At 36.5% G+C, this 27,518-nt stretch overlaps 2 protein-coding genes across 3 annotated transcripts; both read left to right on the forward strand.

Annotated features, from left to right (window-relative positions):
- The first annotated feature begins 87 nt into the window (after positions 1–87).
- Positions 88–15,108, forward strand: LOC112563059. 2 transcript variants are annotated; one of them, XM_025236767.1, is made up of 4 exons: positions 88–253; positions 3,488–3,554; positions 9,076–9,298; positions 11,691–15,108. In XM_025236767.1, the coding sequence occupies exons 2-4, from the start codon at positions 3,525–3,527 to the stop codon at positions 11,762–11,764; spliced, it is 327 nt and encodes a 108-aa protein (XP_025092552.1). In that variant the 5' UTR covers positions 88–253; positions 3,488–3,524; the 3' UTR covers positions 11,765–15,108. The 2 variants fall into 2 exon arrangements, with proteins under 2 accessions (XP_025092552.1, XP_025092553.1); XM_025236768.1 differs by having other exon boundaries at positions 3,491–3,554.
- Positions 15,109–16,600: 1,492 nt separating this feature from the next.
- LOC112563058 (proteasome inhibitor PI31 subunit-like) lies at positions 16,601–21,872 on the forward strand. The gene is made up of 7 exons (XM_025236766.1): positions 16,601–16,817; positions 17,524–17,667; positions 18,377–18,456; positions 18,957–19,142; positions 19,464–19,667; positions 20,783–20,842; positions 21,076–21,872. Exons 1-7 carry the CDS (start codon positions 16,680–16,682, stop codon positions 21,125–21,127), a joined length of 864 nt encoding a protein of 287 aa, XP_025092551.1. The 5' UTR covers positions 16,601–16,679; the 3' UTR covers positions 21,128–21,872.
- The last annotated feature ends 5,646 nt before the right edge of the window (positions 21,873–27,518 follow it).

Raw genomic sequence — 27,518 nt, forward strand, 5'->3', positions numbered from 1 at the left:
GTAATATTTATTTATGTCTTTCTAGCCTCTAAACCCCACCCTTCTCGTGGACATGTCTATGCCCCTTGCGCAGTAAAACTCTAAGAGTAGCCTCTCCTGTTACTACGTCAATCTCTTTCCGGTTTCTGAGAAGTAGGGGATGATTTCAATGAAGTGTGGTTGAGATTTATACTTCTCTTGTTCTTGTGTTGACTTACATAGTTTTATGATACCTGAAATCAAAAAGGACTCAGACATTGAAGTAACATAATACGTGAGTATAGTTATGAAATATTCGTAAGCATGATGCCTGTTAAGCAATCTACTGACCATTTAGCTTTACAATTACACCAGTTTTGGTCTAATGGAAACGAGGAAAATTTAGATTAGCAGCGAATAAAACTTATTGTCCTTCGTGATAATATAATACAGCTGGAGCATTAAATGACACTAGGAATGTTGATTTGGCTTATTCAGACCTGAGCATACTATGTTGATAAAATAAGAATTTAATCTATCTGCAACTCTTTAATTTCAGTGTTTATTTGTTGGCATTATTGGCCTATGCCTAACCAGTAAACTGTCCGGTTGATTTATTTTTAAGGGCTCATACGAGCGAGCTCTTCTGACGACCACAGAATGCGTATCTATTGCTGACAAATTAAGAAAATTAGATGTCAGGCTTCCTGCCACGATTGTCTTAAGTGGCCATTCTGCTTAACTCCCCTTTTACTAAGCTGTTTACGACGTGGCATTCACGTCGAGGCACTTTTAGACAAAAGTACCATTTAATAAAGCTCAGTGGTTTTCAAAATACATAATATCCACATACAGGCTTGATGTTGTTGCACGATCAGTGTTAAGCACAAAATCAAGAACGGTTAAAGAGGGATATATAAATATAAGTACAAATAGAAGTATTCATTTTAAGAATTATTGCAGACATTTGAGTGACTCATTCATATTCATACATATTGTTGATAAAGTTTGATCAAGAAACATTTTCCATTCAAAACAAGATCTTAAAAGTGTTCTTTTTCTAATTTTGTTGTTGTTGTTGCTTTTGCTTATTTTCAGTCATTCAAATTTGGTTTGTTTTCTTTATTATTTGTTTATTTCATATTTCGTAGTTTTTTGCTTCTTTACATAGTACACAGTAAATATTGAGTTTTTGTTTGCCCACAGTTTTTGTGATCAGCTTCTGTTTTTCTTTACTATATGCATTGAATATAAAAGTGATCTTTTTCATTTGTCCCATTTTTAAATGACTGTCAGAAACAGATTATTTAAAAAGTAGTTTTGTTGTTTTGAATATTGATTAAAAAAATGAAGTGAGAAAATTTAGCATTATATATTTCCAGAGCAGTATTAAAGTGTACTTCTCACATCCCTTTCTCTTTTTCAAAGTTTCCTCATAGTCTGACATCCAAACACTTTTTACGTTACTGTGCCTTAAGGAACAAATGTTTGCATTGATGAAAACTAACATGTTTAAGTCTGGAAAGTATTGAAACACTTTCACCTTACATTAAAAACATCTGCCTTAAAGGCATTTTTAAGTGACAGTTGGAAAATGGATTGACAAAACTGTTTCTCCCAAATGATCGGGTATGTATATGTGTGTGTGAGAGAGAGTGTGTTAAGAGGTAAAAAGAGAGAGCATGTATGTAAGAGAGATATATATCTAAAGAGGAGGATAAAAAGCATGCTAGAAGGTTTTTTCTGTCATACTCTGGTCATGCATAATCGCACTTTCTATTTGTTTATTCCTGTCAGTCTGTCTACATATTTGATTTGAAGTAGTTATCAAGTTTTCCTGAAAGTTTCTAGTCATTCATCAATGAATGGAGGAAAAAAGTCTATTAAAACAGTTCAGGGACATAGTCCATAGATTTTGATTTTGAAAAGACAGCAGGTTAGAAAATCTGTAAGTAGCATTAGGGCTGTTTCATTCCACCTCATGATAGTTTGAAAAAAAGACTAGTGCATCAGTAGTTCATGTCAAGAAACCAGCAGTAACTGGTCTAGAAAGGACAGTTGTATTTACTTCTTCATCAGTTTACTTTTTTCCATTTAAAAGGACTTTTAGGATCATGAATTATGTCATTGTTATGATATATCTATATGTAAGGGTGGAATGGTGGCAACATTGTGCATGGGTGTGCATGCAACTGTTAAAAAAAAATAGATTAGAGCCAGGTGCAAAGTGAGTAAAAGCCTAACACACTCAGTGCCCTGCTACAGTAGTTGCCTAGGAGAACCTCATGTTAGGAAAATTGAATGTTTTTATGTATTATACTTTTTCAATGCAGTTTTGTGCATTCTTGCATTTGTATGATCAATTCTCATGAAATAGAGGATAAGTGGATTTTTAACACTGGGAAGTGTTATATATTTTTTAAAGAATGTAAAAAGTGTTCATTGTGCAAGAAAAATAAATGCTGTAAATGAAATAGTAATTGCAAATTAAATGTGTAGAACTAAGTTTTTATGGTTATTAAAAAGTATTCTTTTAAAAGTGTTAAGCAATAAAAATTTTGATTCTGGCTCTTAATTTGGAGCTTCTTCTTGGATTCCATTGTCTCTGAGAATAACAGTTTATTTGTTGCTTTCAAAACTTGTAATGATCTTATAATAGAGATGATACCCTTGTTATACTATTAGGAAATTAAACAGAAATAAACCATATATTAATATAGTTTTTCTGACTTAATTATTTTGACAGTATTTTGGGTGTATAGTGGGTTAAACAAGTGCCAATAATATTGTAAGATGTTGATGTATTAGTTTTAAGCAAGCTTGCCAATTTCACTTTGATAACTTTCTCCTTTTGGCTGCCATAGATTGACCTTCTTGCCCTAGAGACCATATCCTGATCTTTCATCACGGCTTTACATTTATGCTTACTCTCTTTTCCCCTCCTTCATGGGAAAATGTGTTTGAAGGTGTTTCTTGCACTGACATTTTATTCATGTGCTAAAATGATCAGCCCTATGTGTATTTGTGAGGTAGAGTTCGTGGTTCTGTGGTGACTTCAGTTTGTGTTACCATGGGCTGATTATCATTCTTGAAGTGCAGAATTCACTGATGCAATCAGCTTGTGACACCATTACTCAGTAGGGAGAAAGTTGAGTTACAAAGGGGTGGAGTGGCGATCACCCAGATTCTGTTTAAACCTAGCAGACAGGTAGCTTGCTGTTCTGAGCAGACGTTTACCAGGCAGCAGTTGCTGTGATGACATAAGTGGGTGGCTGTGGTTTGAGCCAAAAACATGAAAACATCATGGATTGCCTGCACAGGAATTCTAACTCGTTTCTGTCGTTGTGAAGGAAACGTTCACCAAAAGATGAAGAAAGTTGTACTTACAGGCTGTGTATGCTAAAATATTTTATGCACAATTGTGTGAGCTGAGTGATTAACTCAAAGGATGTCAAATTAATGTGCTGTAAATTTTGTATCTAGATGAGAGAAAAAAATGAGAAAATATGATTTGTGATAAATGTTTCAGCAGTGGTAGGCATTGGCACAATGTGGGAACAGTGAGGATGAGTGTTCAACTTCTGTACATGGATCAGGTAACCATTGATTGTGGCATCTGATTGGTGGTTCCTTGTGGGTACAGCTTGACCAGTTCTTGTTTATACTTGCTGCTGGCAATGTCATCAGATTTTTTTTGGTGCATGCCTATCGCCTCATTTTCTTGCTTGCTTTGGTGTGTGCAAGTTCAGTGTAATAGGGATGTAGAAGCTTAAGAGATGAAGTGTAGACTGTTATTACACATTGTTTGGAACATCAGATTTGATTGAAATTTATATCCTCTGCCACTTCATTATTTATTTTTTCAGTCTTCCACCCGGCCGAAGTTTTATCTCCTTTTGAAATATACATACAGTGAGCTACTTATGAACACATTCATTTGCATATGTGGCCGCAGCTTTATCTGCATTTCTTACCTTTTTGCTGGACCTGTGTTATGGCTCTCTAAATTTCTAAGATCACTTTGTTAAGATGTGGGCATCAAAAAGTATGTATGCTAGCTGGTGTTGTGTGATTTCTCCCCCACTCCCCTTCCTCCCTTTGGATTGGCTGTATTGAAATGTTTTTGGCATCTTCAGTGCTGTGAATAGTGTCAGCCTGCATGGCTTTGAGTGTTTGATGCCTTCTGTTTGTTGTTTGTTTCTTGTTTCATCATAAAGGTTAGGCCACCTAAAAGTAGCCCGCCTTGTCCAAGTGTATTGTAGGAGGTGGGCCTCTTCTAACCTACACCATTTTGGCTCACTCTCTAACCCTAAAAAAAGCCCGCCCTACCGAATTGAATAAGGGGCAGTTCATGATATAATGGCTGAATCGCTTGTCACTGATACGGTGAAAATTGAGTGTTGTGGGCTTAGATATATGGATTTGTCACATTTTTAAATGAGTGATCATTGGTAGTTTTGGGTACTTTAAGTTTCCAACACCATATGCACCATATGTGCGCACAAGAGAAAATGATTGTATTTTTTAATGGCACATTTGATGCCCTTCTGTGGTATGTGCTTATGTTTGCATATTTTGTAACTTATACCAGCAACATCAGCATACCCAATACTCCTGCAGTGAAGTGATGACCATGATGGCTCCATACTCACCTGCTTTTTTGCATCTAATTGATAATGCTTGCCATGGATTTTAAGTAGAATCATTTCAGCTGCTGACCTGGACCTCCAATCACTACCACTAGCCTCCTTTTGACCTTCATTCACCGGTCTGGTCTCAGAGATACAAACCGAGACAAGTGCTAATGAATATTCATGAGAAATCTGTTTTCTCTCTACTCCAGAATATTTAGGTGCCTCGTGCATGTTGATTAAATTGTCAAATAATGATTCAAACAGTATGACTAAGTGGGCAACACCACAAACAAGGGTGGTAGAAACTTGGTGCTGGGAGTTGCCTTTTTTCTTGTGCATTTGTGCTTATTTGCTTACGTTAGTGTGCTTCAAGCAAATTTTGAGGTCTGTCCAGAGAATTATTATCAACTTGCTGTCCAGTGCTTACATAAGATTAAGCAGCATGAAATCATTTGCATATATATATATGTGTGTGTGTGGATGTGCATTCCTTTGTTTATGTGTAAAATAGAAGAACATGCATGTATGTGCTTATGACCTTTTAAGTGAGCTGTTTTATGGCGAATCTTGGGATAGGTGATAAAGCTTTATTATTTCATTGGCTAAAAATTGTTTAAAGGTTTAGGTTGACAGTTTCTTACCCTCAGCGGTAGACTTCATTTCTATTTCATAAAAGTTTAGCAATTAGTTTTAGAGGTTCATTGATTGTGGCAGCTTTCTGAAGTGTGCAAAAGACTTAGTGAATATTTAAACCATTTGCTGACGTTTTTGAAAACTTGGGGACTTTTTGTATGGAGAACTTGGTAGACCAAAGTTCATATCTAGATAAGTAATTTAATTGACACACACATCCTTATTCCATTTTTGAAGTACCTCTAAGGTTGAGAAAGCTAATCAAGTCATAAGCAGCATTTACATCTTCTTAACTTATTAAAGGTTCTTTGAATGTTGTAGAACTTGGTATGTGTGAAACTTGAAAAATATTTGGATTAAGTGCACTAGTATTCAAAGACTGAATGCACTTGCAGTATCATTAAGAATGTTGTCATTTACAGCTAAGAGACTGATTCTTAAGTGGGAAGGTTTATTTTACATTAAGCTCTTTAAGAAATTTTAAAGCAAAATTTTTGAAGTGGTTGAGAGCACTGAACATAACTGCTCTTTTACAAGTTGAGTTGTTTTAAGTATGCATAGCCTCATTTTAGACCCATCAAATCAAAGGATTTCTGTATTTTTCTATGGGAAAGACACTCCAGGAATTTCTGAGAGTCCAGACTTGTTCTGTGCAAAGCTGTTTGTGGAATGCTTTGCTTTGAGTGAAGACTCAACCATCGGTGAAGAGGGAAAAAGGAATGCAGCTGTTTTTCCTTCTTCCTAAATTAGCTTGAGGGAGGTAAGGGGTTGGGAAGGGGAGAGGAAACGGTTTATCCACTTCAACAGGTACCTACCTGCAGCTTTGGAAATGTCAATCTGTGGATGTAACAGGCCTTGAAGTATTCAAATGTTATACAGGTTCACCTGGATCTTGGATTATAGTAGTCCTAGAAGTATACAAAAATGGTAAACAGGTACATTTATTTGAAAATATTTTTGTCAGTACAGTAAGATCAAGATGTACCATTACCAACATTAAAATCCCTTCTCTTTATGCGCATTCTGTAATTAAAAAAATAAAATGTAATAACAAAAAACCCAGTTTTTTAACATTGAAGAAAATAGTGTCCTCTTGTAAAAGCTGTTATTTCTTAAAATCTTAAAATTTTATAGATGCATTCAGCATTCTTTGATTTTAATATTTGTTGACTGAGGAAAGGATATGAGAAACCCACTGTTAAGTGACTGACTTCATTGTTTTGGAGCTCTGCAATGCAGAGTATCCGGTGAGACCAAGGTCAGGATCCTGGCATGAGTGTATCAGAAAACTAGGCTGAGTGCAAGTGTTTTACATAATTATCAGATTGGTTTAGTAGTGTCAGATCATCTGCAGATCATTGGTGAAAGTATTCAGAAATAATGTTTCTACTCATATGTTTCTTTTTATAATTTTGAATTCGTTGCAACTGTACTGATCCACTCCACCGGCTGAGTCTCATTCTGTTACCAGCACCATAGAAGCCTGTATTAATGAAGTCAAAACTGGATGGTAACGAACTTAAACTCAACGATGATAAAACAGAAGCCCTCCTATGTTCAAGAAGAAGAAATCCATCTTCACTTGTTTGTCCACCAAATCACATCAAGGTGGGCAAAACCAACATCACCTTTGCATCCTCCGTCAGGAACCTGGGATTCATTGTCACTGCAGACATGACTCTTGATAAACAAGTTACAGCTGTCTGTCAGTCTGCCTATTATGAGCTACGCAAGATCAGCGCCATCCGTCATATTCGGTCTGCATGCACTACCAACACTCTTGTCTGTTCGTTTGTTCTATTCAGGCTTGATTACTGCAACTCTTTGCTCGTTGACTGTCCTGCATACCTTCTTCACAAACTCCAGAAAGTACAGAACTCTGCTGCACAGCTGGCACTTAGAGCTAGGACACAGGACCACTCCACCCCTCTCCTTCATTTTCTGCAGTGGCTTCCCATCCATTCTTGCATCCAGTACAAACTGACCGTGGTGTGCTTTAATTTCTTTGCTGGCACCTACCCTGATTGTTTCTCTGAATTGCTCTTCCCTTACATCCCAGCTAGACAACTTCGCTCCTTATCTAATGGTTGTCTTCTTACTCTTTCTGTCACTAGAACAACAACATATGGCCACAGGATTTTTAGTTATTGTGCAGTGAAACAATGGAACTCTCTCCCTTTCCATATCCACCACCTACCTGCTATTTAAACGTGCCCTGAAAACGCACCTCTTCTGTAAACATTACTCCTAACACCCTTTCCCATAATGCTAGTCCTTTTTTTCACACCCTTTTTCAATATCATGTTACTCTCAGCTCTCGTTTTTATTCTTGTTATTTGGCTCCTCTTTATGTTTTCTGTATTTGATTTTATTATTCATTAGTACTGTTGTTTATTCTTTTATAGATCATATGTTATTTGTTTGTTTTCCTGTCCCTCATATGCTGTCCATTTTCCGTTATTGTTCTTAAGCCCTACGAGCATACTCCTTAGGAGTGTGAGTATGCACTTTACAAATTTTGCATTTATTACTATTATGCACATTTACTCAAGTTATTTGTCAAAAGGAAAAGCAGGCCACGGGGTAGGCATGGAAACATCATGCATACAACAACAGTCTCATGCTGCTATTTCTGTTCACTGCAGTTACTTTGGATTTTGAAGCCACTTTTTTCAGAAAAATCCAAAAACTGAAGATTGATAAAAGTCTTTAAGTGAGGGAAGACTGTTCTTGTTCACTACAGCTACTTTGGATTTTGTAACCAATATTGTCAGAAAAATCAAAACACTGAAGATTGATTGATAAAAGTGTTTGCGCAGGGGAAGACACTTTAATTCTCATTTATTTTTATATCTTTGTGTATGAATAAAACAAAGGTAAATTCAAACAATTCATTTACGCTGAGGAAATGTACTGAATATATGCTGTTAGTGTTCTGCTTATATATCTGTTTGTGCGTGTGTGGTTGATTGTGAGAGTGTTTGTGTGTAAGGAGGGACAAAAGGCATGCGGAGTGGGGGAAAGAGGTTTGTAAACATACTAAAGAAATATCTCTAAAGAAAAACTATTAAGAACAGGAGGGTTTTTGTTTTTTACTTACACAGAAAGGAGAGAGTGTGAAGAGTTGGGGGGGGGGTCGCTAAAGTGAGACGTGTGTAATAAATGCTGAGGAATAGGAAGAAGTGATCTGTTTTGTGCAATTTGTTGCGACAAACCCATATTGTTTGCAATTCACATCACTTCTGTTGAAAACTTGGTTCTTCTGTTATTTGTTCAATATCTTTAAAACCACATAAGAGTGGACAGAACAAATGGATGTCTTACAAAGTAATCAAAAGTTTACCCCCAGAAGAATCAAACACATTCTTTCCATTTTATTACATGATAAACTGTTGAGCTATGTTGGCTTACATAATGCAGCTATCACATATTTTTTTTATCCACACTAGAGCAGAAGATCTTGGGAAAGGAGAATTCTCTGAGAAGGTCCCAAAAACTACATTTTAATAACAAATTATAGATGAAAAGCAAAGGTAGACATGTAATGATGTGGTCAGTCCTTCAGGAAAAGTCAAGAGAGAATTTTGGCAAGAATACTGAAGGACTTGCTTGAAATGAACCATTATTGTCAAAATAGTATGATTTTGGTTTAATTTGAGTGGATTATGTAAGTACTGATAGCATGTTACTTCCTCAGCATAAAGAAGATTGTAAAGACGGAGATAAGCATTGATTGCCAGGAATAGCTCATCTGTGAGCTCTCTGTGATGATTTTGCACTGGCAAAATTAGTCTTATCTCTGGTAGGAAAGCATCATGGGACAAACATTCTTTGCTTATGTTTATTTCAGTCCACTTTATCAAAAGAGAAGGTAGAAGGAGAGGCTGACGTAGGAAGGGCTACTGCTGACGAAGAGATGGCAGAGGTGGAGCTGTCAGGCAAGGGACTAGAGGAGTTCCTAGCTACGGGGCGAACAGGCAGACGTAATGCATTAGGGGACATACAGGACCAGGTGGCAGGTGGCCTCACCACAGCAGACCTACCCCTAGACATGGCCAAACTTTCATGTTCTGGTAATTAAGATAAAAGAGATGTGCATGGTTTTGAACCATCAGTCTTGCACTATCATCCTCATTAAGATGAAAGGCATGTGAACTGTTGTTAGATGTAAATGACAAATACTAAAGTTTTAAATTAAGTCCTATCAGAATTTTGGGTTGCAAAGATCTACTTCAATTATATGTACTATAGCTTCAGGCTGATTCATGAAAGTTATCATGTTTAGTTACTCTTTTGTGAAAAAAAGAAAAAAAAACAAAAAACAAGCTGACTCTTACACATGACATATGCAGACTAACAAGAAAAGTGTCCAGCTATTCCGGAGAACTAGTAACAGTTTTGCGGCAGACCCATTTTATAAGAAAGGTGTTGAGCAATGTTGGGGTACGGTTAGCAGTTTTTGCCAACTGATCAGTGTAACATTAATTTATAGCTTGCTATCTGTGAGAAGCATGGAAATCTTGCTTTCTATAGAATGATGTAAACAGACTAGACTTGGTCTCCTACCTTTGAGAAGGCAGGGTGCATGTGGGGCACTGGCTTCATTTGTGTGTGAAAATCTATAAAAATTCACCTTCCAATAGACATTTAGTTTTGCAGTTACATTCTATTTTTCAAATAGATTGTTGGCCTGGCAGCTTCTTTGACTGTAATTTCCACATTAGCAAAGTTCTCAGTTGCTGTTTGTAACCTTTTCTTCTGTGACACCAGCATTCTCCAATTTGCTCAACATTTTATCTATTTTCTCTGGTATGAATTTTTACTGCACAATATCCAAGTTCAGGATGTCGGAGTTTTGGCAGCTACACTTAGAAAAGTAAATGCAGGTTCCAGATAGTTTTGATGATGTCACTCAACAACAGAACACAGCAGCCCCATGTGCCTGACTGAGAGTGTGTTTGAGACACTGTTTAGTCCTTGTTACTCCTTGAGGAGCATAGGGCCGCAACACCACCTCACCAGCGGACCCCTTTTTGGGCAGCCCCCTTCAGTTCAGCCCATGTGGTTCTGATGTCCTTTGCCTCACTTTCTAATGTTATTTGAGACACTATTGTCAAGTAATGATCATTTTGCAATCCAAAATTTTGAGTGGAAAAGATTCAGAATGTCAGTATTTATTAATCAAACCTAACTTGTCTTTTCCCTTGCCTTTCCCTTTAAACTGTCTTTACATTTTGCATACTTACATAATTTCAGTACCTTTATTGCAACTTTCACACCTTGTCAGAGACTGTACTTAAATGTTTGTATGTCATTTGATAATCTAACTGATCAAAAGGTTGTGGTCTGATTAATTGAGAGTGACAAAGTATGTATGCAGCACTAGTGAAAAGTTGTATAGGTGTAAAAATGTCATCTACACTTGCAGTTAATACAGTCAAACCTTAAAACTTCAGGCTGGGCCTGTGACATTTTGGGGTGTTTAACATTTTGTTTAGCACTTTGTTTGCAATGGCTATCTCAGCATACTTAGCTATAAAAGGAGTGCAAAATGATGATTTTTGTATATTTATATAATGTATTAAGCAGAGGTTGGAACGGGGCTAAACTCTGGCAGAAGTATGACATAACACTAGAGTGGCTACATTGTTCTTCAGTCAGGATCAGTTTCTTCATCTTACACCTAATATGCATTGCAATTAAAAGAATTGGGAATGAAACTTGAAAAGATAGGAATGAACCAGTGAACTAGCAGGTGCAACTTGCTATCTACATGTATTGTTGAGCTTATCTGACTCTATTATCTTTCAAACTAATGTTACTCTGGTCACTGCTTAGTTCTTCATCTTCATCCATGCACATTTTTCATCTTTACCATGATGCCATGTTTGCTGATGCTTGTATGGTTGACTGTTGGGTCATTTGTGGTCTTGGTGTACAGCTCATTAAGCTTGCCTCTACACAGGGAAATGTGCTTTAAAAATTCAATTATTATTACTCTTATTTTGTTGCACACTTCATTTGGAGACTAGAAGACATCTTTGTGCTTTATGATTATCACTAGAGCCTAATATAATCAAGAGGGGCTATCATGGGAGATCCAAATAATGTTAGCATCAGATGGAAGATGGTCTTTCATGAACAAGGGTCGATGAACAAGAATGGCAAATAGCTATTAAAGTTGTGTGTTGTTATTGAATGAGCAAATGTAGCAATATCCAAATTTTCTAAAGTTGATATTTACAATTAGATAAAGTTAGAAAAGAAGAAAATAGGGTTCACTGTTTACATGAGTCATATTTTCTTTTATTTCAAGTTACTTTTTGTTTCAGAAATCCATGTCTGTGATCATTGATGTATGACAGCATCTATTAACATTTCATATCTTTTCTAGTTCCTTTTCCTCTTATAGTGGATGCATAAACAAGAGACAAGCATTCATTCCAATTTATTTTTGTCTGTCAGAAAACTCCAGTAACCAGGCAGGCTGCTCTTCGAGTTCTACATCAAGTCCAGGTCCAGGAACTCAGGCCTCCTAGCCCCAATTCTTCTGGTATGGGCTTCAGACTAAGTGGTTGAATAAGCAGCAGTTGATGCCCTCCTGGCCTTTTTCATGAAACATGCAGCATGCTCAAGGACTGCAGTGAGTCTTGCATCGGTCTGTACCATGAATACCATGATACATCTAAACTGACAGCTTGAGAAGACTGCTGTGGTGTAAAGTCCCATCATGAAACTTTGTTGACGTGCTGTATTATTGCTTTGAAATATTGTGTATTGTGGCTCAGTATGGTTAGTTAGATGAAAGGAATAGTTTGTGTTCTGAGAAACTAGTGGGAACTGAATAATTAGATGCTGTAGAAAAAATTTATAAGAATCTTCTGAAACACTTTCTTGTAACCTAGGTGTTCAAACATGGGTTGATTGAAAACAAGATGAATGTATTTCTTACCTATTTGAAGACTAGACATGATGTAAGAGGAGACAATTTTCAAGCAAAGACTGACAATGTTTACATGTGCAGCTGTCTACAGCAGTTTAGCACATGTTAACACTATTGATAAAGGGTATTGAGACACTGCCATCTTGCACCATGGAACCTTCCATACATACTGGACTTCAATGCCTGCCGAGAGAGTCCAAGAAAATGCCAACAGTTTGTATGCCATGTGTTCATAGAGCGAAACTGTTTGATGAACAAAATTTATGTCATGCTAGTGTAGATCTCATTCTCAAAACCAAGATGGTGCTCCACAGGAAGTGAAGTTACTGGGGACAGAAACACAAGCAAAATGTGATCCTTGCCGTTTGTTTGTTTGTTTGGTGTTTTTTTTTTTTTTTTTGGCCAGCATAGTAACTGGCCTTTCAGATCGAGAAAGAAGCATAAAAATTTGATATTTTTCATGGTGTTGAATGTGCGTGAGTGAATGTTATTTTGGACATGTGTTGACATGTATTTTTGAGCAAAAGTTAAATGGATGTGCTGTTTTTTTGTTGAGACTGTAGATGGCTGAAGGTTTCTTTTTGGAAGGGGGGGGGGGTAAATGTAAGCTGTTTAAGCCTATTATTTTCTTTTTTTAACTCCCTATGCTGTTTAGTACTTGTGTTGTTTTGCATGTCTTTGTCTTGGCATGTAGTTGTTGCACAAGGAAGTATCATGTACAAAACGCTGTGAAATTAGATTTTTATATTTATCAAATGTATTTTTGAAAATTAAGTTTAATTTAATCTTGCCAAGAGGAGTTTTAAATCAATTCAATTTGTAATTCAGTAAATAAATCTCTGGAGTTAACCTGTGAAAAAAAATGTATTAAGTTTTTTACGACCTTGGGATAATTTTATAATTATGCATACTATCTTTGAGGTTATTTCAGTTCACTGACAAAGTAGAAAAGTGAGTATAATTTCCCTAGCCTCTAAATAGAAACACATATCTAGTCATGTTTACTTATCTTATGCCATGCCTCTGTTCTGTTGATATTCATCATCAGTGAATGAATGCTGTCTTTCACACTGTGCTGAATCATGTTTTAATTAAACTCAGAACAAAAGTTGATCTTGCACTGACTAAGCAGTCTGCTGATAACAATGCATGTTTTGTTTATAAAAAAAATAATTTATTTTTACTTGATGGTAATGAATTATGTTTTATTTGAAGAATATAAGCTGCCATGAAATTTGAATCTATTCCTGGGAAAAGTGGCAAAAAAATGAATATGAAGCAGTTATTTGGTATGTTTAAAAGCATACTAAATAAAATTATTTTGGCGAAGAAACCTGCTGTTAGGCTTATTGTTTTGTCTTTCAGCATATGAAACTACTGCTTTTACTTTAGTATGAGAGCATATTTTACTGCAAAAATGCCACTGTACTCTATTTATTAAGCTTTCAAGTTCTACTCCTGTTTGCTTTGAATATACATTTTTCGCCTTGGTATATGGAGGATTGCTCACAATTTATATCTCCACAATGTGCATGAAAATGTTTAATCCCTCAGGTTAATGATCTTAGCATAAACCCTAAACTCTTAGCTGTATTGCTAAGTGAGGTGTCTTTATTAGTCATCCCAAATATCTTTACTTAACTGTGCTTCTCTTATTAGAAAGGTGGTCCGGTGCCACAATGGTTACCGTCTGTCACAAATACAGTGAAGGTTGGCTATCCTGGGTTTAGCTCTCATTTCAGGCATACTGTTCTTTTTCTGCATGTGACATCTGTTTACAGGGCTGTCAGCCTTAGTTGCTGGCTCGGTGTAAAACACCAATACCCCCACTTCTCCCATTAGAACGGGGGGAATCCACAATCTGTTTCAATTTTCTTATGATCAAACAACTGCCAGGGATATTTGTACACAGCTTGTTTTTAAGGAACAACAAACTTTTTTCTTGATCTTTCAAAAAAAAAAAATTTGCAGTCATCTGCATGCAGCTCTTGAGTGTGACGCAAATACCTAAATATGTTTGAAATTGTAGGTGTTTCTCTTTTACAAAATATTGTTTCTTTTAGTAAGTAAAAGGAAACTTAGCAATGGCAGCTAATTTGTATTTCGTACTTTATATATAATAAAGAATGAACATACATGTGCGCATCCATATGCACATGACCGTTTATGCACGGAAAAAGCTTGTTGAAATTTGGAAGACTTGACCGGCTGAATTGGCATACAAAATTAGATGTACCAAATTACCAAAATAGGATTAAGCAGTTTGTAACAAACATAGTGAGGCTGAATTTAAACTGACTTTATTTTGGCATTAAAAGGATTGATTTTTGCTAAAGTGTGACTTTGGCACATAACCATAACATTTAAACAAAATTTCTAAGCTATCAAAGTAAGGCACTTTTTAAAAATTACTGAGCTGCTTTCGAGAGCAATATGAACAGCTGTAAAATGAGCACACATGGCAGTTGTCTAGATCTCTTTGTTCAAAATGAAAAAAAGTGCTTTTTGTTTGTGTAAAGTTCTGTGCATAATGTTTTTGTGAGCCAGAAATGCATTTAGTTGCCTTGCCATCTCATACAGTTCACTTACTGTTTGATTGGATGTCAATGCATAGTCACATTTTCAGTTACTGTTTGGTGGTGTAAAAATTGTTAATAGCCTTCATATGGTTTGTCGGTTACTTTTAACTTTTCAGTCCTTGGGCATGTGTGAGTACCTAAATGAATGTGGATATCCATGTGCATGCCTGTTGCTTATAAATCAAACACACTTTTAAAACGACCTTTTGCTTGCTTTCTTTTCTTAAGAAGGGGGAGAAAGTCTGGTGGGGTGGGTGAGATGTGGAATTGTGGAAGGGGAGAATTTGATGAAAACTTCTTAATGGAAACCATGTTTCTAATGACACCCAACTGAATGATCATTAAATTTTTAAATAAACAACTTGTATGTGTGACTTCTTGTGCTTGTGCACGTGTTTATTTGTGTACTCAATTATAAAACTAAGATTTGTGTATTTAGTAAGATATGCATAGATCCATGGATTTTCTGAGATATCTGACATCCTTTTAAAACATAAATGATAAATCACTTGAGATGGATATTTTGTTGATATACAACTTACAGATTGAAGCAGTATGTTAGTGCATGCTTGAAAACTATGTAAATCCACATCATTTTGTCTGTAGTTATCCTAATCAAACTTTGCAGTACTCCTGTCTACGAGACTTTCTAATAATTTTGTAGTGCGCATTTCCATGTGTAGATGCAAGCTCAGTGTGCTGTATATGAAAAACTACAAAGAAAATGACACAAGCGTCACCAAATGGATGACACCGTGGACATAACTAAGTGAACAGATGATTTAAACCAGGGATGCCCAACCTACGGCCCGCGGGCCATATCCGGCCCGCGACGCGATGTCATCCGGCCAGCGAAACATCTGCCCACAATGCAGGAAATCGGCATGTTTGTAATTAAAAAAAACTAAAAAAAAAAAAAAAAAAAATGAAAAGAGGGAAGAAAAAGTATTTATCCCTACGTAGGGGCGTCTCTCAATATTTTTTTTTTCGATGGACAAACATTTCTATTCAGTGCTCCGACTTGGTGTCTCTACAATGCACCCAGACATTCAGAAGTTGGTTTCGGGAAAACAACTTCAAATATCCCACTATTTACCATATAAATAATGATAAGTACAACTTGTTTCTAACAAAAATTGTATCTGCTCTATTTTTTTCTTTTTTGTATTTGGCGAAGCGGCCCGTGACACGCATGTCGGAAATGTATATGGCCCGCAGGCCGAAAAAGGTTGGGCATCACTGATTTAAACTATTGAGTTAACGGAATACTACTTGATTATGTAAAGTATTTCCTAAACAGAATAGTTTTCAGACTGGACTTGACAGTTTCAAACGCAGACACAGTTGATGTGAAAGGGACAGAGAATGCCAAACAGTGGAGCTTGAGAAGGTGAAAGAGCATCTGGGGAATTTCTTCCGTGTAGAGAGGAGAGACAGTCAAGTTGACCGAGACAGAACTGGTGTTTTACGCCATCAGCAACTAGAGGGAATCACGGCAAAGCAGCCAGCCCTGTAAACAGATGCCACATGCAGAGAAAGAACAGCGTGCCCGAGACGAGAGCTGAACCCAGGACAGCCAACCCTCGTTGTATTGGCGAAAGGCGCTAACGGTTGCGCCAGAGGATCGTCACAAGCTGACCAAAGAGATCGACTGTGGTGGTAGGCACCATACAGTAGCTGACAGGTATGCGGGGGCAGGGCAGTGAAGACAACTTTATTATTTTTAATGTACCATCATCAAAGATGCTTGCCAGCAGCGTAGTACTCCCTCTCTTCGCTGCTAGCTGCCATGTGTAAATGTGTACAGGTGCAAGCACAGGGTGATGATCTTCACGGTGTTCACTACAAGGGATGTTACTCTTGTGGCAAAAACGGGGAAGGGGAGGTTAACCACGGAATGATCAAGTTTGTTATCATACAACGTTTCCTACCATGACGTTGCCAGGTTTTGAATTTTTATTTAGCAGCGTACAGTCACAACTTCGGTCACCTGAAGATGCTGTAGTAAGTGCAGTTCACTGGAAAATTATTTGCTCTGGATTCAGATGCACAGGCGCAGGGGAAAATCCAGTAAGTCCATCGGGCTTTCTACTTTCAGAATCAGTTTGTTTCTTAAGTTAGTTGCATAAAATGCATATCATTTAACATACAGCAGTAAGAATGAGTCTCACAATATTGAGCAGTATTTAAACACTTAATGAGGGTGAGTGTTTAGAACTAATAAAAACTTGTATGTAGAATATACTAGTAACTATATGACGTTTAATGGATGAACTGCGCATTAAAGAAGTGACGTGTGTTCTGCTTCATAAACAACAAATGAAAAGATGAAGCTGACATGACATCAAGGTCTCATCAATTTGTTACTCAATATTAACAAATTATTATTATAGTGGTGCATGGGCCGGATTCTTCAGATCGTGCTTCACTCACACCTTGAGACATTCAAGGAAATTTTGTAGCGATTATTTGACATGGTCATTTTTATTTTTTACAGCTCTTGCATTTTGTCTGTGAGCAATTTTACTTACAGGCTGCCATATTATAGAGCCAGAATATTATTGTAATGACTAGCAGGTTTCTCTTGTTCTCATGTTGTCACCTAGCTGTTACTTGGATGCAGGTAGCCGTCAGATAACCATTTTATAGCTTATAAAAATTGTAGCTGACATGTGTTATCTATCCAGTTACTAAGGAACAGGCTATGAATCTGGGAACTGTGTGATAAACTGTGTGATTTACTATCTAATTAATATTTGATCCATTTATTTTTCAGGGTGCACAAGGGAGCACAGAATCTCTTCCTAATGGATGGAACAGCAGTGATATTTACATACTTCATTACCAACACACTAAAACAAATAAGAGCTTTATCTTGAAAATTGTACCAGTAGAAGGAGTTATTCTTCTTCATTTTCAGGTACATTGTTTAGTTTTGAGAAAATTTAAATAGCTGTATATTTGTGTGTGTGTGGGTGTTGGTATTTTACGTGGAGTTGGCAACTAAAGCTATATCATGGCAAAGCAGCCAGCAATAACAATAAATGTCACATGCAGAGAATGCCATGTCTGAGATGTGAGCATACTTGTATGTGTATGAGTGAGAGAGAGAGAGTAGTGGGGATTGTGGGCATGCATAACAAGAAGCGTGTAGAACCTAATTGGTGGACAAAGATTAAAATAGTGAAAGGAAAAGTTAAGATAAGATCAGTAAAAGATGAGTACAGAATAACAGAGTCTTAATGATACAACAGGAGTGTTAATAATAATCAACAGCACAGTGAAAACTATGTTGTGGCTATATATATACTAAAGTCACATCAGCATATGCATACCTTTTTACCTAAACTAAAGACACATCATCTTCCTTTCCATTTGTAACAGTATAAACACAAAAAACTACTTGCATATTGTTTAGAGAAGAGCCACTGTTTACAAACTGCTTTTGCATGATGTATTTTTAGATGGCAGTTATCCACAAAGAATAAGATACTTTTCATCAATTCAAAATGTGTTTTTGACATCCTTTTGTTTCTGATGCAAATTTTATAAAAGTAAGAAGAAGCAAGAAAGGTGTTTTGTCTGAATGAAGATGAAATAATGATCTTGATTAATGGTTTTATTTTCAGAGGGAGAGTGATGAAAATGTGGTGTCTGTTGAACTGCAAGTTTCACAATTTACAACCAATGACTTTGCCAGCGCAAACACGTATGGAAATGATTATAGGCATATTTATAGGACTTAAATGTCAGATAAATTTACTTGTGTTAATATATTTTTTATGCAGGTGTGTGTGAAAACACCATATTTGCTACAGACTTGAGTCTTTGTTCCACTTTGTAACCAGAATTAGTAGTAACCCAATGATACACCTCTATAAATGACATAAAAAAAATTCTGATACAACGTTTCTTCACCACCACCACCACCCCCACCACCCCGTACACAGTTGGAATTTAGAAAAGGGATTTTTTCCCCCCTCTTTTTAACTTCTTTTGTAAGTTCATATGCTGTTTCTAAGAACTTTGAAATATAAATGTACAGATGTTTTAACATTAGACGTGAATTATCCAGATACAATAATCTTTAGTAAGAAGTATTGTTTTAAAGTTGAACAGATTATTCATTACATGGACCAAACTCCTAAGAAATGGAAAAGGCCACATTTGGAAAGTTTACCTTGCATATGTGTTTGAAATATGTTACAGTGTATTCCGAAACCTAGAACAGCTGAACACTATAGTGGAAAAATCTCTCATTGCTCCTGCAGTAAGTGGGAAGTCACCCATGCAGCATGACAACAGTCAGCAGCCACCCACTACAGCATCAAGTAGCAAAAAGAAGCACAAGTCACCGTTGTTGGTGGAGGAAGGTGGCCCAAGGCAGCCAGCTTGGTGAGTTGGATAAAGTGGAATTTAGATGGTAGGAGGTTCCATAGCCTAGAAGCCCTAGAGGCTAAAGGGGCATAGAATATAAGTGGTTAATCATGTTTATGGCATGGGAGTGTTCCCTTTGCCTTCTGTGATATATCAGGGTAGTTGCTGGGGGAACAGCGAACATTTCTTGCCACTGGCCCTTTCAGACCTTGAACTCTGTAGTTGATCATATAAACCACTAGACCAGAGATGTCAGATGACCAGAGTAAAAGTGAAGGTACTGCAGCACATTCTTGTTTACTTTTGTAAACTGGCTCTCATGCTTTTTGTAACCTACAGGGTAGGCCCTCGAAGGATGGATCCATTTGCAGTTGGTGGTGATGACCTTGATCCACTGAGTGGGTTGGGAATAGGAGGAATGGGTGGAGGAGGAATGATCATGGATCCTCGCCGTAGTGGTGGGCCGCTATTTGGACCGGAGAGAAGCCCTCCTATGTTTGGACCAAGCAGAGGAGGGGGAATGCATCCTGATGTGCTGCCTCCGTGAGTACTTTTTGTGTTTGGTTGAATGATAAGTGTGGCTCTGAATGTTATTTAAGTAGTGTTTTAGCTAAAACAGAAGCATGACAAAGTTGTTTGCAGCAGTCATTAATCAAGACATTGAAGAAATGATTACTGAACAAGTCGGGAAGAGGGGTTTTGTCTGCGATAACAGCATTGGCAATAAGATGAGAGGACATGGTTAAGAGTCTTGCAAGTGTTGAGGAAGATAGTGTGAAACATTGGACCAATAAATGTGAACATCTGGGTCAACATTTGTAAACAGTTAGAAAGATAACATTAAATTACTTGTTAATGTTTTTTTTCATCCCTGCATTTGTTTTTAATGTCATTGTCCTTAACATAAGGTGACCATACGTCCCGCTTTAGGCGGGACAGTCCTGCTTTTGACCTCGTGTCCCGCCTTCTCATCGGGCAGGACGCCCAATGTCCCGCTTTCTGGCTTTCTGGCAAGTCCATCAAATGTGCTGGTTGTCTTTAAAAATCACTTTTTTCGGCGTTTTTTGACGGTGACGACACCATCATCGGCACGTGTCCCGCTTTCGCCCCCGAAACGTCTGGTCACCTTACTTAACAGAATAAAAATGAACCAATAAAACATAAAAAAATGATTATTTATGTTTTATATTATTGTGTATTATGAGCATTATTTTGTTTAAGGTGTGTGAGTGTATGTGTTTGATCAACTTGTGATATGTCTTCTCATTTTCAGTATTCTTTTGTATGAGCCAAAGACAAATTTATTATGGATGTATATCTTATACTGAAAATTAAAATAAAATTGATAGACTGTACAAAACATGCTATTTCCAGCAAGCAGGCTACTGAAATTAGCTTCAGTCATTAGTGTTGACATCAAGTAAATTGTTTGAGACTATTTGCATGTGTTGTATGATGATGCTGTACAAAGTGTACAGCATACCTGTAACTACTGCCCAGAAGCAGGTTGAGACTCCCATCTCTTTTATGTTTGGAAGCTATATTTCCATTTGTAGATAATCAGGTTTTACTAAACTATAAAGAAAATCAAAATAAAAGTGTGTACATGCATTTTACTGAGGAGAAAATAATTTGTTGACATCTGTATATACTTTCAGAGGTTCTGTTCCACCGGGAGCTAGATTTGATCCTTTTGGCCCACCTGGAACGAGACCTGAGTATGTTATAAACCTTTTATATTTTTTCATTCTGACTTACACATCATACATATCCTAAAAGATTTATTTACTTTTATACCTATGATGACAATTATTATTGTGAATGCTCTTTATCCCATGCAGCTTGAAACTACTTTATTTAAATATGGCTTTATTTAAATATGGCTTTATTTAAATATGATTTAAATACCCTGAAGAAAACCCTTCAGTACATAACTTTTTCTATTTTCCAGACCTGATCCAGACCATGAAAGACCTCCAGGATTTGATGACATGTTCATGTGACAAGATCAATATTTCCTTAAACATTTTAATCTGTTTTGTGTCTGATTAATGTACATTTGTTTTTGCCTGTCTTCATGCAACTGTGTTCCTTGCATCATGAAAAGAACCAAGACATATGGAAGATTTTGTTTTTGGACGTTAAGAAAATGCTTTGAGAAGTTATTAAAATGATGTGTCTTGACTGGAATGGCGTATCCATACATATGTTTTTCTTTATGTAACAGGGTAGATGGGGTTGTTTTCCTGATCTCACCACAAGAACCAAACACAACACTTTCATGGGTTTCAAGTCCTTTTACTTTAACGGCAGTTGATGGTTCTGGCTAAGGCGAAACCTCCACACACCACACACTCGCGCTCTCGCTCAGTCTAGCTCTCACTTCTTCGAGTTCCCCTCACGTTCTGACTCCTGCCCTCTTCACCCGACCTTCACGCCCAACTTCCCTTCAAAAACATCACTGCCCCTCCATCCAGTCACTAGTTGACCCCCTCCCGCTCTCCCTGAGTCACGGGGTTGTCACACGGTCAGTAATTATCCCCCACCACCAGCCTGTACCTGTCCTGTGTGCATGTGTGTGCGTGCCATGTTCCATACTACAATATTTACATATGTTTTTTGTCCTCTAGACGTGTAAACCAAGACATGTTGGCATCATCCTTTATAAGCCGGTACAGTTCTTGGAAACACACAATTTTCATGTTATATTTAAACTTTATAAAACTATTAAATGTTTTTACATAATAATACACATGAATCTATATGAAGTTCATGGAATGATTACAAAGATGGCAAGAGAATGCTGACTTTTCTATTTTAGGACAGTGTCATGAGAACATGTTGTGAGCCTTATATCTATCACTATTTGCAGAAAGAAGCTTGTGAAAGCATCAGATCGACCTGTCCATTATTATATCTATTTTGAAGGTCATTATTTAGGTTTGCTGACGGTCACTTTTGGGCTCTGCCACAAGCACGAACTTGTATTACACGTTCATGGCCACAACCCTATCACGAACTTCTGTCTGTATATCCTTTATATGCCAAAACATCTTGAATCATGCGATCCGCTCCTCCCCTCCCCACACAGTCACATGACAAATCAAATACCCTAGCGAAGTTAGTGCTTGTATATATTATTGTGTACAGAGGATTGTAGTCATTTTCTTCGTGTCTTTGGATTTCTCGTCTCATGATGAACACGGTACTACTGCTCAATTTAATATCGCCTGCTGTGGCAAGTGTTTGCTGATTTCCACCGAGTCTCGATCTGGTGCGTCAGAAATAGCGGAGCAGTGCAAGGTAGGTAACTCGTCACGTGTCGAAGGCCGACAATCGCCTACACAATCGTAATCAAGCTTTCAAACCACCGCCCTCTCAATTTCAGTAACAGTAACAATGTATCGATTCAAAGCTGAACATTATCAAAATGTATTTCTTGATCAAAAATCGCTGCTCTCATAATTTCTTTTTGAATTTCATGGCCTCTGATTTTTCATTTTTTATATTCCGTCTTTTGTTTCTTTTAATACTAAGTGCCGTAGACATCTGTGCTTTGCATGGTCTGCCATTCAGACTTACCAGCCATTTATGCAGTTACCCTACTGGGTAAATGTTTTAATGTTCCCTGTTCTTGTTATAACAATTTGGGACATTTAATTTCTTAATTCTTGCCTAGACACGAGACAGATCTACATTTTTTTTTTGCTTATTTCATATTTCATAAGATGTCTATCATGACGTTGAAAACATCCTATTTGCAACAATTTCATAAATCTATGCATTTGTGACACCATGTATCCCTAAATTAAATTTGCTGTATATGATAGCTTTATATCTCTGCTTAATTTTGTTCCAGGTGTATGAACAATGCAAAGCATCAGAGTGGACACAGTCAACTGTGGCTGCTCCTGCTGCATGGTGGTTGGGGGTAATTACTGACCGGGTGACGATCCCGTGACCGAAGGTGAGCGGAATGGGGTCGACTACCGACAGGATGTCAGTCCTAAACTGCTTCATTTTGATTTTCGTAAAAGCTGATAAAAATCATCTTATGAGGATACAGCTATTTGGGTATCTCGTTTGCAGTTTTTATTGGAGTTGGAATGTCTTTCAGTGTCTAGCCTGTTGCATGTTTAATTGGCTATAAAACAAATGGTGCTGGTGGGGTTATGGGACACATTTGTTAATTATTACATGAATTTATTTGTGTGCATGGATGTGCACATTTCCATACAAACACTAATTTCTGAAGATGTATTTGCTTCATTATTCAATTATTGTTTCATGTTCATACAAAGAAAATAAAAAATAAAGCAATGAAGAATCTCTTGAAACTTATTTGTGAAACATACAAGGTAATTTTTTTTTCATGCATCAGAACATTTTATAAATGTAATTTAAGGCAAAATTCTCTTTGCCCCAGTAACATTTGCTGGAGAGAAAAATATTCCTGTTGGTAACAGAATCTGTAATTGGTAACAGAATCTGTAAGTGAACAACGAAGAATTCCTAAACAATGCATTTCATTTCATCAGGGACCTAAACCGGAACCTTGCAAAGAAGAGCTGCTGCCTTCCTCTAAGCAATGCTTCGCTCCATAAAATGTTCTTTATCGCCAGTTTGTTTTAAAGGAATAATTAGTATGCATCTGATTTGTTGAAGGATGAGTGTGCCTTATTTGCCATATTCTGTGGAAATGGCTTTAGCATAAGACTAATTCTTCAAGCAAATTTCTGTACTGTATAACAAAAAAAAAAAATTTTTTTCACGGGCACAGGGTAAGACACAGCGGAGACGTTATACCCTATAACGTCTCTGGACACAGCACACAACCATTGCATGCATTTAAATGTCAGCTACACAAGTGCAATATATAAATATTTTGTAAAACTTTTTCATAGATATTTGTCACTTTTCTTGCCTGCTTCTTTAGGGATGCATTTGTGGATAAGAGTTTGCTGTATAAAATTGTTCATTTCATTCATGACAAACTTGCATGTTTATTTCAAGTGTAAAGGAAAAAGAAAATGATTCAGAGGATTCATAATTTTGGATCAAATTTTGCACCAAACCATTTCGATAGATGAACAGCAGTTTATAAATAATGCTCAAACAAGAATTATGTAAAAAAAGACTTTATTTTCAACATGATGTGTAGTCTGCAGCAAAAATACATGATTGCATGAAGTTTATAACTTCAATGTGTCACTTCAGTAACACTGGTTGTAACCTAAAATTGTTATAAATACTATATAAACTCTAATGACATGATTGTATTTGTTTATTGACTGAATCAGGGATAAATATGTTAAGAGTAGTGAAACCCATTCTTTCAATAAGACACTGTTCCCAGATATTTCAGTCTCCGTTCAATTTTAAAATCCTTTTGACATGAAAAGATGCATTTCTTTGTGAATAATGAATAAAGGTACTATCACACAATTTAAATTAAAAGTGATGATCAACACAAAAAAATGGACATTAAAATAAGCAGCACTAAAAGCCATTCACAGCTTTTATTGTTATCAGCGTATTGGTGAGCCTCCTACCCTCCCATTTTAAATTTCCAGCAATGTTTAATCAGTTTTTTTAAAAAAAAAAGTTTTGACCATCTGGAAGACTCAAGGCTATGAACATATTGTAAGTTTGGTATTAGGCTTCAGCAGAATTTTTTTTTCAGTCTAGATCAATAAACAAGACTACAATATTTTCCAGCCAAAATGCAAATTTGAAAACAAAACTTCTCAAACCTCTCTGATGTGAACATTATATCAGTAGTACTAAAAGGTAGCGTCTTAAAGGCTTTGTGAATACTCTCCCTCTGAAAAAAAGTGATAACTAAACTTGTCATAGATCAAACATGCAAGTACCTATAAAGTGAGGGAAGGGTGAAACAACTCTTTCTTAATCCTAACCTCCTCCATCTACAATACTATCGCTTAATTACATGAAAATCTTACATAGATACATAATTTCCTGAGGCCATGCATGAAGTATGCATAGTTAAAAATTGAGATAATGGTCAAACTAAAATATATTTAAAAAAAAAAGGAAAAAATATTTAATGATGTGCACAGTCTATGTGGTCATACATATAATTACACTATCTGTGTCTCAACACATACCTTCATTAATATAAAACTTTTTCCTTCAATATTAAACATTCATTTGATAACAAAGGTGCAGTATCAGAAGATTTAAGGGAGGATAGCACCATAACTGACTACAATCAATATGTCGAAAGAATGAATGCTACAACAGCTATGTGAAGAGCAACTAATATGTTAGACAAATAGCTCAGAATTATGCTGTTCTGGGAAAATTATCACAAGTGTGCACAGCTGGGAGTAAATCCAGTAAATGATGATATACATCTTGAGTTACATTTTCTCACTTACTATCAATGTCCATTCACAAATCGCACCAAAATCTCTTCCTCTCCTTGCCTATAATACACCATGTTTGATGAGACCAAGAACACACCTATCAAAAACATGTCTGCAGGCATATGCACTAGCCTGCATAAATTGCAACACCATTTACTTGTTCACCTAGGTGAGGTCAGAATGAAGCATTTTAGTGGAACTGTTCACCTCTTAAAAGATTATATAGGTGGGGAACTAGTTAATTTTTGATTTTATTAATATAAAAGGTAAAAAGTTCAGGATACAAACCTAACAGACGACAAAAAAAAAATGTGAAAAATGATCAACTGATATTTTAAAAATTATTGGCATATTTGAAACACTGAGTTGGAAAATAAAATGTAATGAGAAGCGGAAGTGAATACTAAAAAAACAGTCATAACAAAAAACGATGCAGAAATGATCTTTTTACCTGCTTTTGCTTTCTTAAGAAAATAAGGCTGGCAGTTCCTTTGTTAGGAAAATGCCGCTGTTTTTCAATTTCCTTATTATTATTTCCTTAATATTTAATGCACATATTTAATAACAAATCTAGCACTTCAAGCGATAAATCTCTAGGGAAGGAATGTTCTGACAAGTTATTTTTCACCTGCAAACTGTTACAGTGTCCACCAAAAACAAGCATTATATTTTATCTCTGGATGTCTTTAGCTGCCCATGGATGTGATGTGTCAAATAACTTCTCAGAACACACTAATTTTTATTAGGAGGAAGCAAAACGTGATGTGTCAGATGTAAAAATATCTGATTAAAACGTGGCATGGGCATTTAACAGAGAACTATTGAGGAGCAAACACAATGCAATGCAAAGCCCCATCATCAAGTCATTTGGTGCAAAGCCTCATGCCACACATTTACGAGCCTATGAAATGCAAAATCTAACACATTAGATGAAGTTCTTCCTTTGCTAAAGAGTAGCAAACCTGTTTGGAGGGAAGAGTCTTGGAATTTCAGAAATATTTTCATTTTTAGTGTTGCAATGCTCAGATCAGCAAAAAGCTATTTTTTTCTATATGCACTTCTTAACTGATGTTTAAACTCTGAACATCCATAAAAAAATATTTGCTTTTCCTAAATGCTTTATTATACAAAATTTGTCTTGGCAGTTTAAGATGCAATAAATTAAAGCAGGGGATACAGATCCACATGATCAGAAGATGGCACCATCCTGCCATCAGAATCTACAGCCTGACCCTGAATGGGACAATTAAATACATATAAAGATCAACATTAAAATGCCATTTATGTTCATACCTCAGACATCACTCAAATGCACATACTACACAATATATATAGTGCAAATACTACAAGCACTAAATTAAAATTAAGTTTATAAATAACTACTAAACTCTAGCTTTTTTTCTTTTGCAATTTGAAAGATAAGTTCAAGACATCACATGCTTTTACTCAAGAGTATTTTACCTTTGTTAAAAAGGGGCACCAATACCCTCAAGCTTTCAGAAAATCACTAAAGAGAAAAAGGTGTACTCAGAACTTTAAATTACAATGCAGATCTAAAATGAAACACAATAAGCCAGGAAAGAAACACAGTTCTTAAATGTAAGGCATTTAAAAAGTGCTCACATAATCTGACAGGTACATATCACGAACCAGCAGTGGCTCAGTTGATAAAGAATTTAAAATTCCTATGATGCTGGGATTGACTGAATCCTAGTTGTTGATGATTCATCATGTTCGGCAACAAAATATGGGACAGCCACATAACATAGACATATGGAATGTGTGAGGATGACTCCCTGCAATCTACACCTTCTCAAGGTCACGCAAACATATATATGTCACAACCAGTAGTTAAATATATAGTTTAAAAAAGAAAACAATAATACTTTTCCAAAAATGTTAAGTATTTTGACTGTTGTATTGTGAGTGGTGTCCAGTCACTTAATCCCCAGACACTTCATCCCCGACACTTCATCCCCTAGACTTTTAATCCCTAAGCACTTAA

This window comes from Pomacea canaliculata, linkage group LG4 (genome assembly GCF_003073045.1).
Source record: "Pomacea canaliculata isolate SZHN2017 linkage group LG4, ASM307304v1, whole genome shotgun sequence".
NCBI lineage: Eukaryota > Metazoa > Mollusca > Gastropoda > Architaenioglossa > Ampullariidae > Pomacea > Pomacea canaliculata.

Bases quoted from the DNA above. Each gene is read 5' to 3' on its own strand.
- LOC112563059 (XM_025236767.1), top strand. From the start codon at position 3,525: ATGAGTGTTCAACTTCTGTACATGGATCAG. The intron at 3,555-9,075 runs GTAACCATTGAT...TGTTTATTTCAG, and splicing joins AACTTCTGTACATGGATCAG to TCCACTTTATCAAAAGAGAA. The intron at 9,299-11,690 runs GTAATTAAGATA...TTTGTCTGTCAG, and splicing joins GGCCAAACTTTCATGTTCTG to AAAACTCCAGTAACCAGGCA.
- LOC112563058 (XM_025236766.1), top strand. From the start codon at position 16,680: ATGACGTTGCCAGGTTTTGAATTTTTATTTAGCAGCGTACAGTCACAA. The intron at 19,143-19,463 runs GTGAGTTGGATA...TGTAACCTACAG, and splicing joins GGCCCAAGGCAGCCAGCTTG to GGTAGGCCCTCGAAGGATGG. The intron at 20,843-21,075 runs GTATGTTATAAA...TCTATTTTCCAG, and splicing joins CCACCTGGAACGAGACCTGA to ACCTGATCCAGACCATGAAA.